At 46.3% G+C, this 18954-nt stretch overlaps 1 protein-coding gene across 2 annotated transcripts in view; it reads right to left on the reverse strand.

The window, feature by feature from the left end:
• me2 (malic enzyme 2, NAD(+)-dependent, mitochondrial) overlaps nucleotides 1–18954 on the reverse strand; it is a 171058-nt gene that overhangs the window by 22934 nt on the left and 129170 nt on the right. Inside the window, exons 11-16 of one of the 2 annotated variants that reach the window (XM_072497416.1) lie at nucleotides 18252–18366; nucleotides 16809–16951; nucleotides 6437–6539; nucleotides 6220–6279; nucleotides 3924–3994; nucleotides 1659–1757 (exon numbers count right to left, since the gene is read on the reverse strand). In XM_072497416.1, coding sequence (XP_072353517.1) covers nucleotides 1659–1757; nucleotides 3924–3994; nucleotides 6220–6279; nucleotides 6437–6539; nucleotides 16809–16951; nucleotides 18252–18366 — 591 coding nt within the window. The remainder of the gene's footprint in view (nucleotides 1–1658; nucleotides 1758–3923; nucleotides 3995–6219; nucleotides 6280–6436; nucleotides 6540–16808; nucleotides 16952–18251; nucleotides 18367–18954) is intronic. The other variant, XM_072497417.1, reaches the window with a different exon arrangement.

Here is an 18954-nt window from a genome sequence, read left to right on the forward strand (position 1 = left end):
TGCACCAACCCTCAGAAAGAACACCCCACCCAGGCCCGATCCCCCACCCCCGTAACCCCAACTAACCTTTGAACACTAAGAGTCACAGTCATACAGTCCCTACATCATGCAAAAAACACCACCTAACTATTCTAATTCAATTTCCTAGCACTTGGCCTTTAGCCTTGGGATCGCATGTGCACATCTAAATACTTCACTTTTTAAAATAAATTTAGATTACCCAATTATTTTTTTCCAATTAAGGGGCAATTTAGAATGGCCAACGATAGTGACGTTTAAGGGGCATCTTGACAAGTACATGAATAGGATGGGAATAGAGGGATACGGACCCCGGAAGTGCAGAAGATTTTAGTTTAGACGGGCCGCATGGTCAGCACAGGTTTGGAGGGCCGAAGGGCCTGTTCCTGTGCTGTACTTTTCTTTGTTCTAATTCACATACCCTGCACATCTTTGGGGTTGTGGGGGTGAGACCCATGCAGAAACAGGGAGAATGTGCAAACTCCACATGGACAGTGACCCTGGGGCTGGGATCAAACCTGGTCCTCAGTGCTGTAAGGCAGCAGTGCTAACCACTGCACCATCGTGCTGCCCATCTAAATACTTGTTAAATATTATGAGGGTCTCTGCCTCCACCACCCTTTCAGGCAGCGAGGGCAATTTGAGCATGGCCAATCCATCTAACCTGCATGTCTTTTGTATGGAAAGAAAGTACTGGGCAGCACAGTAGCACAAGTGGATAGCATTGTGGTGTCACAGCGCAAGGGTCCCAGGTTCGATTCCCCGCTGGGTCACTGTCTGTGCAGAGTCTGCACGTTCTCCCCTTGTCTGCGTGGGTTTCCTCCGGGTGCTCCGGTTTCCTCCCGCAGTCCAAAGACGTGCAGGTTAGGTGGATTGGCATGAAAAATTGCCCTTAGTGATCAAAAAGGTTAGGAAGGGTTATTGGGTTACGGGGATAGGGTGGAAGTGAGGACTTAAGTGGGTCGGTGCAGACTTGATGGGCCGAATGGCCTCCTTCTGCACTGTATGTTCTATGTACTTCTTGATTTCACTCTATTTGGCCTACCTAAAATTTTAAGTTTAGCCTGTATTGTTCTGGACTCGTTTGGGTCTCCGGTGAAACTATTAAATGCCATAATCATTTAAAATATCTTCATTAGATAATCCCTCAATCTTGTAAACAAGATTAAGCAAAGTTTATGTAACTGTCCTGAATTTAACCTTTAAGCCCTCACATCATTCTGGTGAATTTGCAATGTGTAAAACAGTACATCTTTCCTCAACTTCAGTGCCTGTACACCAGATGAATTCTAACAAAGGCACTGTGCAACATGCCCATTTTTAATTTCTTAATCCAGGCAAGATAAAGGCCATCATTCCATCAGTCATTTTGATTTCCTTTATACCTATGCACTATATGTTTAAATAGGCATTTAAATCCCATTGCTCCTTCACAGCAATCTCACATTACGAAAATGTATTCCTCTCACAGAAAAAGTCAACATAAACACTTCACAATGTACGTGGACCTACACAGTACAGACAACGGAGGAACACTTGCCAATTCAAGGATCCCAACGATTTCATCCTTCCCATCATTTTTGATGTAGTAAAATAGGAATATGTTTGTGCATGCACCTCCAGGTAATACAGATGCTCACCTCAACTGCAGTTTTGACGGAGACTTCCTGGATCTTAGCAAGGGGTGGATATAGGCATCCTTTTGATAATTCAGCATCGGTCACCTGCTTAGCCAGTGCCTGCATAAAAGTAAAATGAGGAGTTGTAGGACAAGTACAAAATGCAAACGAATCATCTCTATACACTGCAGTCCAAGTGGATTTCAGGAAGACATTACTGATATTTTGTTTCAACCATAAACCGATTATTTATGATTTTTGGAGTTAGTCGGTGCAATTCTCTGGCCGTGTTGCACTCGAGCGAGAGCACAACGTGGCTGGAGAATCCCGGGTGAAGTCTCCCATGGCCTCCCAGCGGCCTCTGTGCATCCCGCAAGGTGTCGCAATCGCAACACCTTGGTCAAATGGCGCTCACGAAGTCAGTTTAAAACTGACTTCGGCAAGCTTATCTGGGATTTACTGGTCTCCCTAGCCAAGGCCGCAGCCGGGCGGCGTTCAACATTGGTCCACACATTGGTTCCCTGGGTGGTCAGGGTCAGTGCAGGGTGGCTCCCTGGCCCTCCCCAGGAACGCAGGCACCTTGACACTGCCATCCTGGCACTGCCAAGCTGGCAGGAGCACTGCCTAGGTGCCAGTGAAAAGATGCCTGGGTGGCACTGTCAAGGGTCAGGGTCCAAGGGGGGGGGGGGGTCATACCCATGAAAGGAGGGAGGGTTTGAAGGGTGGGGCAGTGCATGACAGCTAAGTAGGGGCCTCTGCACCACTGAAAGGGATCAAACACCACTGGAAGGGATTAAAGCAAAGTGGGAGGAAGAGTTGGGAGAGGGTATAGAGGAGGGGTCCTGATGTGAGGTGCTCCGGAGAGTGAACACCTTCACCTCGTGCGCGAGGTTGGGGCCGATACAGCTGAAGGTGGTATAAAGAGCACACCTCAAGGGCGAGGATGAGCCTGCTCTTTGTGGGGGGGGGAGGGGAGAGGAGATGTGTGTGAATGTTGCCGGGGGGGGGGGGGGGGGGGGGGGGGGGGGAGAATCACGTTCATATGTTTTGGTCCTGTCCAAAGATGGAGGATTACGGGAAGGTTTTTTTTAGTGTAGTCTCTAAAGTGGTACATGTGAAACTGGACCCGGGCCCTCGGGAGGCCATATTCGGGGTGTCGGACCAGCCGGGGTTGGAAACGGGTGCGGAGGCAGATGTTGTAGCATTCGCCTCGTTGATCGCCCAAAGGCGGATCCTGTTGGAATGGAGAGCAACCTCTCCACCCTGTGCCCTGGCGTGGCGGGAGGACCTGTTGGAATTCTTGACTCTTGAGAAGGTTACGCTTGAACTGAGGGGAAGGATGGGGGGGTTCTACAATTCATGGGCATTATTCATTATAGCTTTCAAGAATTGGATAACATCAAACACTAGTGTGGGGGGAAGGGGGAGACTGTATGTGTTAATGGTGACTAAAGAAAGAATTGGGTACCTTAAATTTATTTTTTTTAAAACATATGTTTCCAGGGACTGTGGGTCTGGACCGCACACTCGCCCAGGGTGTCGTAACACTAGTAGGTACTCTTTTACTTTTATCCGGAGAAATACCACAGCAGTTTCCCGGCTTGGAGCTATTAAAGTTGAAATCAGGTCCCTATTAAATCTTGCGATGTAAATGAGAAGAAGCACACAGCCAGCTTTGGGCAGTCATTCAGTACCACTATACTGGTTAAAATCTCCCAACTGTGAAATCCTAGTATCTCTCAATTTGGTGAGCAAAATGGGTAATTTTAACTGTTCACCAGGGTGAAAATACATTTTTGGGATTGGACAATATTATACTCCTTCCTCCAAGGAGTTAGAAGTTTGGAATTCAAAGTGATGTGGATTTCTGACAAATGTACCACAAGAATTGCTGATATAGGAAATTAATATCAAGGGGTTTACAGGAAGAAGCAAAGATTTTCTAAAAACAAGATCATAAGACGATTCAAATTGAAAGGTCTTTCTGCAAGTTTATGCTCACCCTAAGTTAGGGCTAAGGTATAATGTTTGGGTAGAGTAATGGGAGCCTAACACATATTTTTACCAGACCTGGGAGTGCTCGGTGCTGGCACTGGATACCTCGAATTATTCCATTCCTCAGTATTAGTATCCTTGATGAAAACAAACCAAGTCCCAGTGATAGCTGGAAACCAGCCACCAACCAAGATGCCTCTATTAAATCTTTACCTCAACCAGGGTTTCCATCAGCTAAGGTTAAATCACAGGTTAAACCACTGCAGATTTTTTTTTGTTTTTACCACAAACCTTTGCAGCTTCCAAGAAAACATGATCACTGATACTACGAACCCCAATAAGCATTACAGCCAGCGCCACACCTGCAATGAACAAAGATATCTTCAGTGACAGCATTCTTATTACACCAAAGCTATAGGCAGGGGATAAGAATCCTGCACAATTTATGTTTTGGAAACATTTAGAATGCAATGTTGCACAGTACACCTTATTTAAATCAACTTTCTTAATCGGAGCTTTGTAACCACGTACAAAAACAGAATCCTGTGCATGGTGGAAATCTTCAGTAGGTCAGGCAAAGTTGTGGAATGAGAAATAAAGTTTATTTAGTGACTGTTTATTAGAACTGGAAGTGGTTAGAGAACTAACAGGTTTCAAGAAAATACAGGAGATAGGGTGGGGAAGTGAAGAACAAATGAGAAGGTCTGAGATAGGGTGGAAGGCAGGAAAAATTAAATGACAAAAGAGATCATTGCGCTATGCACAAGTAAAGAAACAATGGGGGCGAGAGGACATGTAAATGGAAAGAATTTTCTCGCCTTCTGCCTATTCAGATCTTCTCTTTTTCTCAATCCCTCATCCTTTCCTCTATATCTGCTCAAAACTGTTAAATCTCAAACTTCTTCCAGTTCTGATCATAAGTCACAGACCCGAACCATTAACTCGATTCCTCTCTCCACACTATGCTGCCTGATCTACTGGGTATTGGCAGCATTTTCTGTTTTAATTCCATGTAATTAAGTATTGCATACATAAAACAGTAAACATTAAGTGACAGATGGTTTTTGACAATTCTATCAAGTGGCACTTGCTCAGCCATAACATGCTGTCACTCAGTTTGGGTTACACCAGGGTCACTCATTACAGCCTTGGTTCAAGCATGGTTAAAAGACCTCAACTCAAGCAAAGTGACTGCCCTCGACATTAAAGACAACATTTGACAGAGTATGGCACTAAGGAGCCCTCACAAATCTGAGTCAATGGTTGGAGTCAAACCAAACAAAAAGGAAGATGGTTGTGGTTGTTGGAGGTCAATCATCTCAGTCCTGGGACATCACTGCAGGGGGTCCTCAGTGGTGTCCTGGACCCAACCATCTTCAGCTGCTTCATCACTAACCTTCTCCCACAAGGTTAGAATTGGTGATGTTCGCAGGTGACTGCACAACGTTCATTACCATTCACAACTCTTCAGATATTGAAGCAGTCTGTATCCATGTGCAGAAGAACCTGGACAACACTCAGTCTTGGGCTAATAGGTAGTAAGTAACATTCGTGCCACACAAGTGCCAGGCAATGACCACTGCCAACAAGACACAATCCCGCCATCTTCCCTTGGCATCAATGGCATTACTATTGCTGAATCTGCCACTAAAAACATCCTGGGGTTACCATTGATCATAAACTGAACCAGGCCAGTCATAAGTATTGTGCCTACAATACAAGAGCAGGTCAGAGACGGAGAATTCTGTGGAGATTAATTTATCTCCCGATTTTCCAAAACCTTTCCAGAATCTATCTACAAGGCACAAGTAATGAGTATGACGTAGCATTGTCCACATGCCTGAATAAGTACAGCTCCATCAACACAAGTTACACACCATACAGGATAAAGCAGTCCACTTGATTGTCACCCCATCCATCACCTTCAACATTCACTCCCCACCACCAAAGCACAGTCGCAGCAGTGTGTACCATCCATAAGGCGCATTGCAGCTACTCACCAATGCTCCTTCGACAGCACCTTCCAAAATAAAGATTATTAGCGGCTGTTTATTAGAACTGGAAGAGGTTAGAGAGCTAACAGGTTTCAAGAAAATACAGGAGATAGGGTGGGGGAGGTGAAGAACAAATGAGAAGGTCTGAGATAGGGTGGAAGGCAGGAAAAATTAAATGACAAAATAGATCATTGTGCTATGTAAAGGGAGATGGTACAAACTCTACATCTTAGAAGGACAAGGACAGTACATGCATGGGAACACCATAAACTCCAAAAATATCCCAACAAAATGTGAAAGCCAAGGTACTATCAAAGGAGCCATGCAGAGTTCTTGCATTAGTATACACTGCTGCCAATGTGCATCGGTGGTGGAGTGCATTTTGCAGATCCCACACATTGCTGTCACTGTGCACTAGTGGTGGTGGGAGGGAAAGTTGAAGGCAATCAAGCTGGCTACTTTGACCTGGACAGTGTTGAGCTCCTCGAGTGTTATTGGAGCTGCATCCAAGCAGGTGAACAGTATTCCATCACACTCCTGACATGTGCCTCATAGATGGTGGAGATACATTGAGAAGTCAGGAGGCTAGTTACTTGCTGTAGAATTTCCAGCTTCTGACAAGTTCTTGGAACCACAAAGTGCAGTGTGCTCAACTGAATGATTGGAGATAAAGGGCAACAGACAATTTATTCTCTAAGCATAACTGGCAGTCACAATCAAACTATCTAAACAACTCAGACAAGCTGGTGAGATTTTAAATCCAGAACAAAGACTTTTAAGTAAGCATAGGGCTAAACACATCTCACTAACCAGGGAAAATGTAGGCATTATTTCCCTGTCCTGGGTGAAACACACGTCCATCTGGCAGAGTGACTGGATGAAATGGGCTGCCACTGGCAAAAAGGCACCTTCCCTGTAAAACAAACACAAGATCAGTTACAAAATGTGATGAATGTAAGAAATTGTCGTATTTTATATATATTTTGTAGTAATGTTATTGAAACCTGGGCTAAGATGCATACAGACAGTGTGGCAAGGAGAAAGAAATACAAAAACATATGCTGAGTAATTATTTTACAACAGAAAACTGGAGGCAACGTATAGCAGGCTCAGGTTGGAAATAAAGAGACCAAGATAAAGATCTTGCAGTTAATTCAGGACCTTTCGTGCTCTCAGCATGCCAATCTTTCCATGAAGTGAAGTAATACTGAAGTGTAGTCAGAAACAATAGCTGCCACAGGGGGGGGGGGGGGGGGGGGGGGGGGGGGGGGCAACAGTGGTTTGCACTGCTGACTCACAGCAGCTGTGATCCTGGTTAGATTCCGACCCTGGTGACTCATGCGGAGTTTATGTTCTCTCCGTGTCTGCATGGGTCTCCTCCGGGAGCTCCGGTTTCCTGCCACAGTTCGAAGATGGTTTAGCCAGGTTAAATTCCCCTTTAGGGTGGGATTTCATGAATAGGGTGGGGATTTGGGCCAAGATAAGGTGGTCTTTTAAAGTTTTGGTGCAGAGTCGATGGGCTGTAGGGCGTCTATGATGGATGGTATTGCACTATTTAGATGTGTTTAATGCCATTCGACTTCACGAATGCCTGAAATTCTCCACTGTTAAAGGGGGTACCCATTGTCTGATACAGGGGGCACGATTCTCCACTCCCACGCCGGTTGGGAGAATCGCCTGGGCCGCCAAAATTTCCAGGGACGCCGGTCCGACGCCCTCCCGCGATTCTCCCAAGCGGCGGGAACGGCCCGGTCGAGTTTTGCAGGCCGCAGACACCAAAAATGGCGATTCTCCGGCACCCCCGCTATTCTGAGGCCCGGATGGGCCGAGCGGCCAGGCCAAAACGGCGGGTCCCCCCGGCGCCGTCCACACCTGGTCGCTGCAGTCGTGAGCGGTGCGTGAACCTGAAATGTGGGGTGGCCCGCGATCGGTGCCCACCGATCGTCGGGCCATCCTCTCTGAAGGAGGACCTCCTTCCTTCCGCAGCCCTGCAAGATCCATCCCCCATCTTCTTGCGGGGCAGACTTAGAGAGGACGGCAACCACGCATGCGCGGGTTTACGCCGGCCAACCCGCGCATGAGCGGATGACGCCCGTTATGCGGCACAGGCTGCGTCATCTAAGCGGCGCCATTTTTACACGGGCGACAAGGCCTGGCGCGTGTAGATGACGAGGCCCCGATCCTGGCCCATTGTCAGGGCCTAATCGGTCAGGACCGGGGCCGTTCCGCGCCGTCGTGAACCCCGACGGCGCGGCCACTTCAGCATGGGAGTGGAGAATCGCGCCCCCGACCTTTGGTATGCCATGAGTACAGAAACTTTGCCAGAGTTTTTCTATTGTTGCATGAGAAGTTGTATAGGACATACAATGTATTTCGAGGCCGATCTAATAAGGAACGTTGATGCCCAGAATGGGCCAGTGAAGTCCAGGTGCACCCATGCCTACGTCTTCCTGGCCATTCCCATGAGTCTTTTTCGGTGATCACTCGCTAAGTATGATCATCCACCCAAGAAACTTTGTGCTACTGGTCATGGGTTCTTGCTGGCTGATGAGCCTGATCCTAGAGCAGCATCTTTGATTGTACACTTGGCAGGTGTTGCCAGCAGGTGGGATCGGTTCTTGGACTCTAGATCAGTGTTTTTCAAACTTTTTCCCCTGGGACCCACTTTTGTCAACTGGCCGACACCAGCCGACCTTCGCGGCATACCATTTGTACTTACCTTTAATGCAACAGGTGAGTCTGCTTTGTCATTCAATGTTTTTGCCAAGGACTTCAGCTAATGATTTAAGTTCTTGCTGCATCCTTTGAAGAAAATTAGGTTTGTCCTCAAACTCGCCGTGCCTTTGAATTTTTGATGGTTTTAAACTCTCATTTGCCAGTGCTTCCCTTCATATAACACACATGGGTTTTGCATCTGATTTGAATTGGCACAATTAATCATATTTATACTGCTTTGTTCTGTATTTCAGTGTTTTCTTTGTTGGCTGTTCGCCAGAGGCCCTGGAGTTCTGTACGGAGCTAACACTATTAGTGCTTTGTCCTGCTGTGGACTTTCCTGAGCAGCTCTCTCCAGCAGATTGAGTTGAGAGTTCCTGGCTGGGGGTACATTGCCTGTTTGTGTCTCTGGCCCTCTCTTCCTTATGACAAAACGATCTATCTTCAGTTCTTCAAAGTTCATTGCTTTGCTTACTCGCAGCTAGAAAATGGAGGAATCTCTCCTCTGTGATTTCTCACCAAAAGCACGAACGTACAGGGCGCGTGATGTCAGTGGACATGCCGAGTGCGTGACCTGCTCTCTGCTGTTACTTCTGGCTGGAAGACTGCATTGTTCCATTTAAAAGCTAGTCATGGCTGGCATTCTCAATTTCAAAGTTAGCTGCGGCCATTGTGCGCTTCAATCGCGATCGGGATTGCCATGACCGCTCACTCCGCGACATTCCTGACATCTGCTCACGGTCGTGACTTGCACTTTGATAATCCCTCCACTGGATCACAGTACATTCCAGGTTACAAAATTCAGTTTAACTTTGATTTTCTGACCGCAGGTATATGAATTTGCTGGATGTCGTTTTCCAGACAGGTTGGGGGCAGAACAGCCTTTTTTTTAGGGCACCTTTACTGGTCCTTTCCCCATGTGGTGAGCAGAGTGGATCCTGGAAAGGGCTGCTCAATCGTATGAAAACTGCGGAAAAGCCCTCCTGTTACTATTCCAAAAGCAAGACGACTGAATCAAACTCCACTGCTTACATGGTCCGAAGCTGGGGACTTTCAGATCTCATGATCCTATACCCTTCACCTCTCGGCGACTGCCGCGGGGCTCACCTGTGTGGGGGCTGTGCTGGTTTTGTCTAGGTAGATGCCTGATGCGGGACATCTTTTAATGTGGGTGTGTCATTGCACATCAGCAGAAACTGCCACAGCCTTCCTCTGCCATTGCAGCTGTTGATACCATACAAGTATCTTTCACCAGATCCGCCGTTGAGGACTTGTTTTGGATTGCGCTATGTTTGATTCCTCCCTCTGGCCTTACCGCCATTGGTGACTCTGCCAGGAGCTAAGACCCCCGACTGCATGTTCTCGGGATCAACGGAACGTGCAAGCCTCTCCACCACAGCAAGCTGGCAATCCAAGGAAAGGACACCCATGGGTGCAAAGAAGCCAAAGGTTGGAGCTGCTGGTTCTCCTGGCACGGGAAGCACTGCTTTACCAGATTCTTAATGTGTTTTTCGAGCCCGGGCCACCAGTTGTAGCTCCTTGTGAGCATTTTCATCTTGGATACCCCGGGGTGTCCATTGTGTAATTCGGTCAGGATTAGGCACTGACCTGGGTGGGGAACGACCACTCAGGTTCCCCGCAGGATGATGTAATCTTCTACACTCAGTTCTAGTCTTACAGTGAAGAAGGGCTTCATGTCATTTGTGGGGTGTCCTTGGATTTCACCACAGAGAATCATATGGCGCAATTTGGCCAGTGTGGGTCCTTCTGGGTCCACTCTTAAATCTGCTTCGCGGATACTGGCAAGGTATCCAGGAAGTTCAAGGTTACGATGACAGTTTCCAATGTCGGCAGAGGGGTCAAGGTTGTGGTGTTCCGGATTTCGAGGGTATTTGTAGGCTGCTAACAAAGATACCTATTGTTGGATTCAAGCCGAGGCAATGGGCATTGAAAAGGCCCAGTAGGGGCATATGGTCTGTTACGATTGAGAAATGTCAGCCGTAGACACCGGGTGGAATTTCCCCCCAAATAACAGCCAATCCTTTTCGATCTGAGAACAGTGTCTTTCTGTGTCCGCTAAGGTTCTGGATACATGTGCTATAGGGCTCTCTGTGCCATCAGCCCATCGATGGGAAAGGGCAGCCCCTACTATGCCCCTTAGGGGCCGCACAGTTAGCACTGCTGCCTCACATCGCCAAGGAACCCGGTTCAATTCTGACCTCGGGTGACTGTGTTTTCGCTTTCTCCCCGTGCCTGCATTGGTTTCTTCCGGGTGGTCCGGTTTCCTCCCACAGTCCAAAGATGTGCAGGTTAGGTGGGGTTATAGGGTGGGGGAGTGGACCTAGGTAGGTGCGCTTTCAAAGGGTCAGTGCAGACTCCATGGGCCAAATGACCTCCTTCTGCGCTGTAGGGATTCTATGATACTCCATATGGAGAGGCATCACATGTTAATACCAGTTCTCTCTAGGGGTTGTAATGAGCCAGGATATTTGATGATAGTAACCCTACGCGTGGGCAAGAATCAACAAAATGCCTCGTGGGCCGCGCTCAGAACCCAGATGGCCGCAATGGGCGGCACGGTGTCACAGTGGTTGGCACTGCAGCCTCACAGCACCAAGGACCCGGGTTCAATTCCACCCATAGGTGCCTGTGTAGAGCTGTGTAGAGCACAACTGTACGTTCTCCCACTGTCTGTGTGGCTTTCCTCCAGGTGCACTGGTTTCCTCCCACAATCCAAAGATGTACAGGTTAAGTTAGTGTCCAAACGGTTAGGTGCGGTTATTGGGTTACGGGGATAGGGTGCAGGTGTGTCTAGATAGGGTGCTCTTTCAGAGGGTCGGTAGACTCGATGGGTCGAATGACCTTCTGAACTGTCGGATTCTATGTAGCCCCTGGGCCTCAGGTTGGCCACCATTGTCTTATAGACATTCCTTGCAGTCTGGATGACATGTGTAGGAAGTGCCACCGTTTGACCAGCTTGAGCGCCAGGTCGCAGAGCTTGAGTGATGCTGGAGGCACAACGGGGCACCTGCGAGGATGAGGGGTTTGTAGATAGCACGTTTTTATATGTGGTGACCCAGCAGCTCAAGGAAGTGCACTCAGAGAGGGAATGGGTGACCACCAGTTAGAAGGGGGACAGGAAGGTAGTTAGGAAAGCCCAAGAGTGCATCTCACTCAAGAACTGTTTTTCTGTGTTGGAAATGGGGTGAGTGACAGTTCCCCTGGCGAGTGCAGCCAGAGCCAAGTTCACGGCACTGTGGGTGGGGAAGTAAGAGTGTAAAAACATAAATGCAACAGTGAACAAAATACAAACAAAGAACAAAGAAAAACAGCACAGGAACAGGCCCTTCAGCCCTCCAAGCCTGCACTGACCTAACCTGACTAACCTTAAACCTTCTACACTTCCGGGGTCCGTATCCTCTATTCCCATGCTATTCATGTATTTTTCAAGACGTATATTGTACCTTCCTCCACCACCTCCGCTGACGCAAAAGTTCCAAGCACCCACTAACCTCGGTGTAAAAAAGGTCTCTAGCATATCGCCTCTAAACTTTGCCCCTCGCTGCTTAAACCTATGTCCCCATGGTAATTGAATGGTAGGAGATTCAATAGTGAGGGGTGCAGACAGGTGTTTCTGCATCCACAGACATGACTTCAGGATGGTGTGTTGGCTCCCTGATTGTCAAGGTCAAGGATGTCACTGAACTGCTGCAGGGCATTCTGAAGGAAGAGGGCGAACAGTCAGAAGTCGTGGCTCACATTGGTACCAACGACAAAAGTAGAAAGAGGGCGAGGTCCTGCAACAAGAATTTAGGGAGCTGGGTAACAGATTGAAAAGCAGGACCTAAAAAGGTTGTAATCTCTGGATTACCCATGGGGCCATGTGTTAGTGAATATAGGAATGGGGGAATAGGGCAGATTAGTGCATGGCTGAAGAGATGGTGCAGGAGGGAAGACTTTAGCTTCCTGGATCCGTTCCTGGAGAAGGTGGACCCTGTACAAATTGCACCTGAACCAGAATGAGACCAAAAGAAGTCAGTTTGGATGCCAGAGCAAAGATAGGCATGTTAAGGCACAAGAATTATGGCAAGACTGGATGGAATCTATTTTAATGGAAGGAGTCTTGCGCAAGGCTTGAATTGAGGGCATTGATTAACCCATGGGAGTGTGATATTATAGCTTTCACAGGGACATGGTTGAGGGAGGAGTAGGGCTGGCAGCACAATATTCCAGGGTATAGAATCTTCAGATGAGATAGTGGTGGGGTGGGGGTGGGGAGCTTCCCAATTCAGGCCACATGGGTAGAACTTAACAACAAAACAGCAACAATCATTTTGTACTATAGACCCCAGTCAGGGAGAGATAAAAGAGTAGATATGTCGGCAAATCTTAGAAGTGCAAAAATAATAGGGTAAGAATAGTAGATTTTAACTTCCCCAATATTAATTGGGATAGTCAAAGTGTGAACGGTTTACAGGGGGCAGAATTCTTAATGTGCATCCAGATGAGATTTTTGAGCCAGTAAGTAGAAAGTCCTACAAGAGAGGGGGCAGTAAAGGACCTAACGTTAGGGAATTAAGTTAGGCACAAGTGATAGAAGTGTCAGTGGGGAGGCATTTCAGAGATGGTGAGCACAACTCGTAAGATTTAAGTTAAGGTGGTGAAGAAGGTATATGGGATTCTTGCCCTCATTAGCCGTGGCAAAATATAAGAGCAGGGAGGTTATGATGGAACTGCATAAAATGCTCATTAGGCCACAGCTGGAGTATTATGTGCAGTTCTGATTGCCTCACTATAGCAAGGATGTGACTGCACGAGAGAGGGTGCAGAGGAGATTCACCAGAATGTTGCTTGGGCTGCAGCGTTTCAGCTATTGAGGTCATTTTACAAATCGCAGACAGTGACAAGTGGGGTACTGCAGGGATCAGTGTTAGGATCTCAGTTTGGATTTTGGTGAAGGCACCAAATGTAATATCTCCAAATTTGCAGATTTGCAAGCTGTGTGAGAGGATGAGCTGTGAGGAGGATGCAGATATGCTTCAATCTGATTTGGACAAGTTGAGTGAGTAGGCAAATGCATGGCAGATGCAGTATAATGAGGGAAATGGTGAGGTTATCCACTTTGGTAGCAAAAACAGGAAGGCAAATTATCTGAATGGCTATAGATTGAGCGAATCCGAGCAGAATCTCCGGCAGCAGAATACCCCGCCACGATGAACTCAATGCACCCTATGCTCGGATTGAGCAGGAAACCATCAAACCGCCGTCAATTAATCCAGCAGCCCTGACACATCCATACCCACCGTCACACCTTCTGGAATCAGATCTGCCTTCTTGAAAGTGAACCCTCGGAAGGCTACTGGTCCTGACGGGGTCCCTGGTCCTGCACTCAGATCCTATGCGGACCAGCTGGCAGATGCGTTCGCGGACATCTTCAACCTGTCCCTACTCCGTTCCGACTCCCCACCTGCTTCATGAAGACCACCATCATACCGGTGCCAAAGAACCACCAGACAATGTGCCTCAACGACTATCGTCCGGTGGTCTTGACATTGATCGTGCTTCGAGAGGTTGGTCATGAGGCACATCAACACAATACTCCCAGAATGCCTAGATCCACTGCAATTTGCATACAGCCACAATCAGTCCACAGCAGACGCCACTTCCCTGGCCCTACACTCATCCCTAGAGCATCTCGACAACAAGGGCTCCTACGTCAGACTCCTTTTTATTGACTACAGCTCCGCCTTCAACACCATAATCCCAGCCAAGCTCATATCAAAGGTCCAAAACCTAAGACTTGGCATTTCACTCTGCAACTGGATCCTCGACTTTCTGACCCACAGACCACACTCATTAAGGATAAACAACAACAACACCTCCATAAAAGTCCTCAATACCGGAGCCCCGCAAGGCTGCATACTTAGCCCCCTACTATAGTCCCTATACACACATGACTGTGTGGCAAAATTTGGCTCCAACTCCATTTACAAGTTTGCTGACGCCACAACCGCAGTGGGATCTCAAACAACGATGAGTCAGAATACAGGAAGGAGTTAGAGAACCTAGCGGAGTGGTGTAACGACTACAAGCTCTCCCTCAATTACAGCAAAACTAAAGGGCTGGTCATCGACTTCAGGAAGCAAAGGATCGTACACACCCCTGTCTGTATCAACGGGACCGAGGTGGAGATGGTTAATGGCTTCAAATTCCTAGATGTGCACATCACCAACAATCTGTCCTGGTCCACCCGCGCCGACGCTACGGCCAAGAAAGCACAACAGTGCCTATACTTTCTCATGAAACTAAGGAAATTCGGCATGTCCACACTGACTCTTACTAACCTTTACAGATGCACCATAGAGAAAGCATACATCAGAGCCTGGTATGGCGACTGCTCAGCCTGAGACCATAAGAAACTACAGTCGTAAACACCGCCCAGTCCACCACACAAACCCGTCTCCCATGCATTGACTCGGTTTACACGTTCTCTGCCTTGGGAAAGCAGGTAGCATAATCTTTTTTTTTTATAAAAAAAATTTTGTGTACCCAATTAATTTTTTCCAATTAAGGAGAAATTTAGCGTGGCCAATCCACCTAGCCTGCACATCTTTGGGTTGTGGGGGCGAAACCCACACAAACACGGGGAGAATGTGCAAACTCCACACGGACAGAGACCCAGAGCCGGGATCGAACCTGGGACCTCAGCGCCGTGAGGCTGCAGGGCTAACCCACTGCGCCACCGTGCTGCCCCCAGGCAGCATAAGTCAACGAGTCCTCCCACCCGGCTTATTCACTCTTCGAACTTCTTCCATCGGGCAGGAGATACAAAGGTTTGAGAACGCGGACTAACAGATGAAAAAAAACAGCTTCTTCCCCACTGTTACTAGGCTCCTAAACGACCCTTTTGTGGACTGATATTGTTGCTGCCACACTCCTGTGTACTGATCTGATCTCTTCACACATCTTCTCTACTGAGTAGTACTACACTCCTCTATGCTTCACCCGGTGCCTGTGTCTATGTATTTACATTGTGTATTTTTTGTTTGTCCTATGTATTTTTCTTTTCATGTACAGAATGATCTGTCTGGACTGTACGCAAAACAATACTTTTCACTGTACCTCGGTACATGTGAAAATAAACAAATCCAATCCAATCCAAGAGGGGAATGTGTAACGAGACCTTGGTGTCCTTGTACACCAGTCGCTGAAAGTAAGCAGGCAGTAAAGACAGGAAATGGTATGTTGGCCTTCATAGCGAGAGGATTAGAGTAAGGATATCTTGCTGCAATTTTACAGGGCCTCGGTGAGACCACACCTGGAATATTGTGTGCAATTTTGGTCTCCTTATTTGAGGAAGGATGTTCTTGCTGTAGAAGGACTGTTTACCAGACTGATGCCTTGGATGGTGGGACTGACATATGTGGGGAGATTGAGTCGGTTAGGATTATTTTTGCTGGAGTTTAGAAGAATGGGGAGGGTAATCTCATAGAAACCGATAAAATTCTAATAGAACTAGTCAGGGTGGATGCAGGAAGAATGTACCTGATGGCGGGAGAGTTCAGCACCGGGGTCACAGACTAAGAGTGTGGGGTAAACCATTTAAGACTGAGAGGAAGAGAAATTTCTTCAACCAGAGTGGTGAGGCTGTGGAATTCGCTACCACAGAAAGTAGTTGAGGCCAAAACTTCTTTGTTTTCAAGAGTGGCCTATTCCTATTTTCAATGCTTCTAAGAGAGGCTGGAGTTGTTTTCCTTCAGGCAGCAAAGCCTGAAGGGGGACGTGATCAAGGTGTACAAAATTATGAGGGACATAGATGGGTAAAATAGGAAGAAATATTTCCCCTTAGTAGAGGGTCAATAACCAGGGGACATAGATTTAAGGCGCAGGAAATTTAGAGGGGATTTGAGGGAAAGCCTTTTCACCCAGAGTGTGTTGGGAATCTGGAACTCAACTGTCTAAAAGGGTGGTAGAGGCGGTAACCCTCACAACATTTGAGAAGCATTTAGATGAGCACTTGAAACGCCATAGGCTACGGACCAAGTCTGGGAAATGGGATTAGAACAGATAGGTGCTCGATGGCCGGCACGACACAATGGGCTGATGGGCCTATTGTGCTGTAAAACTCTTATGACTCTATGGCCACTGCAGTACTCGAGATGTACAACACTGTCGAATGTGATGATAAAATCAAGTCCCATCTTCTCTCTCAAATGGAGTTATCCCTGGTGTCCTGGCCAATATTCATCCTTCAATCAAGATCACAAAAGCAGATTAACTGGTCAATATCATGTTGCTTTTTGTGGGAGACTATGTTTCCTACATTACAACAATGACTACACATCAAAAAGTATTTCATTGGTTGTTAAAGGCATCAAGGAGTCTGGCGTCATAAAACGCACTATATAAATGCAAGTCTTTCTTTTCCTGTTCTGAAAAATAAAAAAGTGCAATTCAACAACGATACCTCTGTTAAAGTATATGCATCCGCTGCAGTACATTCAGCTTTGTCTGTTGGATTACTTAGTGCAAAAATTATAGGACGTTCATTGATGCTTCCCATGGACCTAATCACTTCTTCGGTGAAAAGTCTGCCAGCACCTGCAACTCCTGCCAAAAACAAATTGAATAAAGTCATCCTGAAGGTTTTGGAAAGAGGGGAACAAAAAGAAAAAGAAATATCAGGCTAACACTTTGGTGACAAACTTGAATTATTGTGCAATAGGTACAAAACACTGGTGGGAGTTGTTTATAGGCGAGCAATGTAAACCATGGTTTAAATTAGGAAATTAGAGACGCATATAACAAGTGTAATAGAGTAATCATGGGGCATTTCAATCTATAGAGACTTGTAAACCCAATTAGTACCAATGTTGTGGAGAATTAATTCTTGGAATGTGTGCAAGATGGATTTCTGGAGCAGTATTTCTTCTTCATTCTTTTGTGGGATGCAGATGTCACTAGCAAGACGTCACCAGCTTTAAGGGTTGAATGGCCTATTCCTGCTCCTATTTCTAATATTATTAAAATAAACTACATTTTTTTAGTGCACGGCTCATTTTAAAGAATATCCCCAACCACTCACACCATGGCCTCCACTGGAAGTTGATAAGATTTTCTGAATGTTAAATTTTACAAGTTGAGTTTTCAAGACTGGGAGGAAATTAACGTTTGTATTTATAAGTTATTTCACAAAATAATAGGGTTCAACGGCATTGTTGGCTTCCATAAGAATTATGCAAACAATGTGAACTATTACTACCAGTAATCGCACATATACTTCAGGCATGGATGGTTAAGTCACTGGGTAATTCACACGGAGAATGTGCAAGAAAATAATACGGAGGAATAGAATGCTCAGAAAAATGGTTGAAAAAAAATAAAAGGCATGTGGCCCTGTTAGAGATACTCGAGAACAAAACTCAAGTTGATACCGGAAAGCAGGCAAAGCTACAAAATGAAAAGCTGACTGGAATTCAAATGGAGTTGAAGGAAATAGTCATGAACTTGGGAGGTCACAATGTTTTCAAGATCTTTGAAGAAAGAGGGGAAGATAGATTGCTAGTTCATAACTGGATGAATCGATCCAATGTAAAATATATATTATATATATATATATATATATATATACGGTAAAAATTTGGGACTGCTGAAGTTCACATTGCCCGAGAACACTGTTGTTGTTCAACATGCAAATGGTACTCTTCAAAAAAAAATTCCAATTAAGGGGCAATTTAGCGTGGTCAACCCACCTACTGTACACATCTTTGGGTTGTGTGTGTGTGTGTGTGTGTGTGTTTGGGGGGGGGTGGGGGGGGGGAAAAGAGAACGGGACGTAGACACGGGGAGAATGTGCAAACTCCACATGGACAGGACCCAATTACATTCTCCTGTAGCTTTTACCACTTACCAATAATAGCAGTGGGTTGTAGTACATGAACTGCATCCAGAAATGTATTGCCCATCTGATCAGGTGCTGGGTGGGCATATGCTTTTTGGTAACCATCAAGTGGCTCTGGTCGATCCTGTATTCCGAAGCAACACTGTTAGAATTTAACAGTTAAATTCTAACACCGTTCATGCTCAGTTACACTGGCCAACATCCGAGGTAGGGTTAAATGTTAAAAAAAATACAAGCACTTTTATCCCCACTGGAATTGCCAAAAACGTACACCATGAGCAACCCAGATGATGACAACAAATTAAGAAGTATTTGATACTTTGAAGTTCATTGGTTATAATATAGGCAGAATATGGAACTGTTTTGAAATATCCCAGAAAAACATAACTGATCTTTTGCTTTTTGACAATGGGATGTAGCAGCATTTTTGCACTAAGCATCTAGTAATAATAATAATAATAATCACTTATTGTCACAAGTAGGCTTCATTGAAGTTACTGTGAAAAGCCCCTAGTCGCCACATTCCGGCGCCTGTTCGGGGAGGCTGGTATGGGAATTGAACCCTCGCTGCTGGCTGTGTTCTGCATTACAAGCCAGCGATTTAGCCCACTGTGCTAAGTGTCTAGTATGTTGGACTAGGAATTCAGGCAACTCATTTTCACAGTAAAGTTACTTATGCTATTCCAGAAACAATAAAAAAGGCAAGCCTTAA

This window comes from Scyliorhinus torazame, chromosome 3 (assembly GCF_047496885.1).
Source record: "Scyliorhinus torazame isolate Kashiwa2021f chromosome 3, sScyTor2.1, whole genome shotgun sequence".
NCBI classification, from domain to species: Eukaryota; Metazoa; Chordata; class Chondrichthyes; order Carcharhiniformes; family Scyliorhinidae; genus Scyliorhinus; species Scyliorhinus torazame.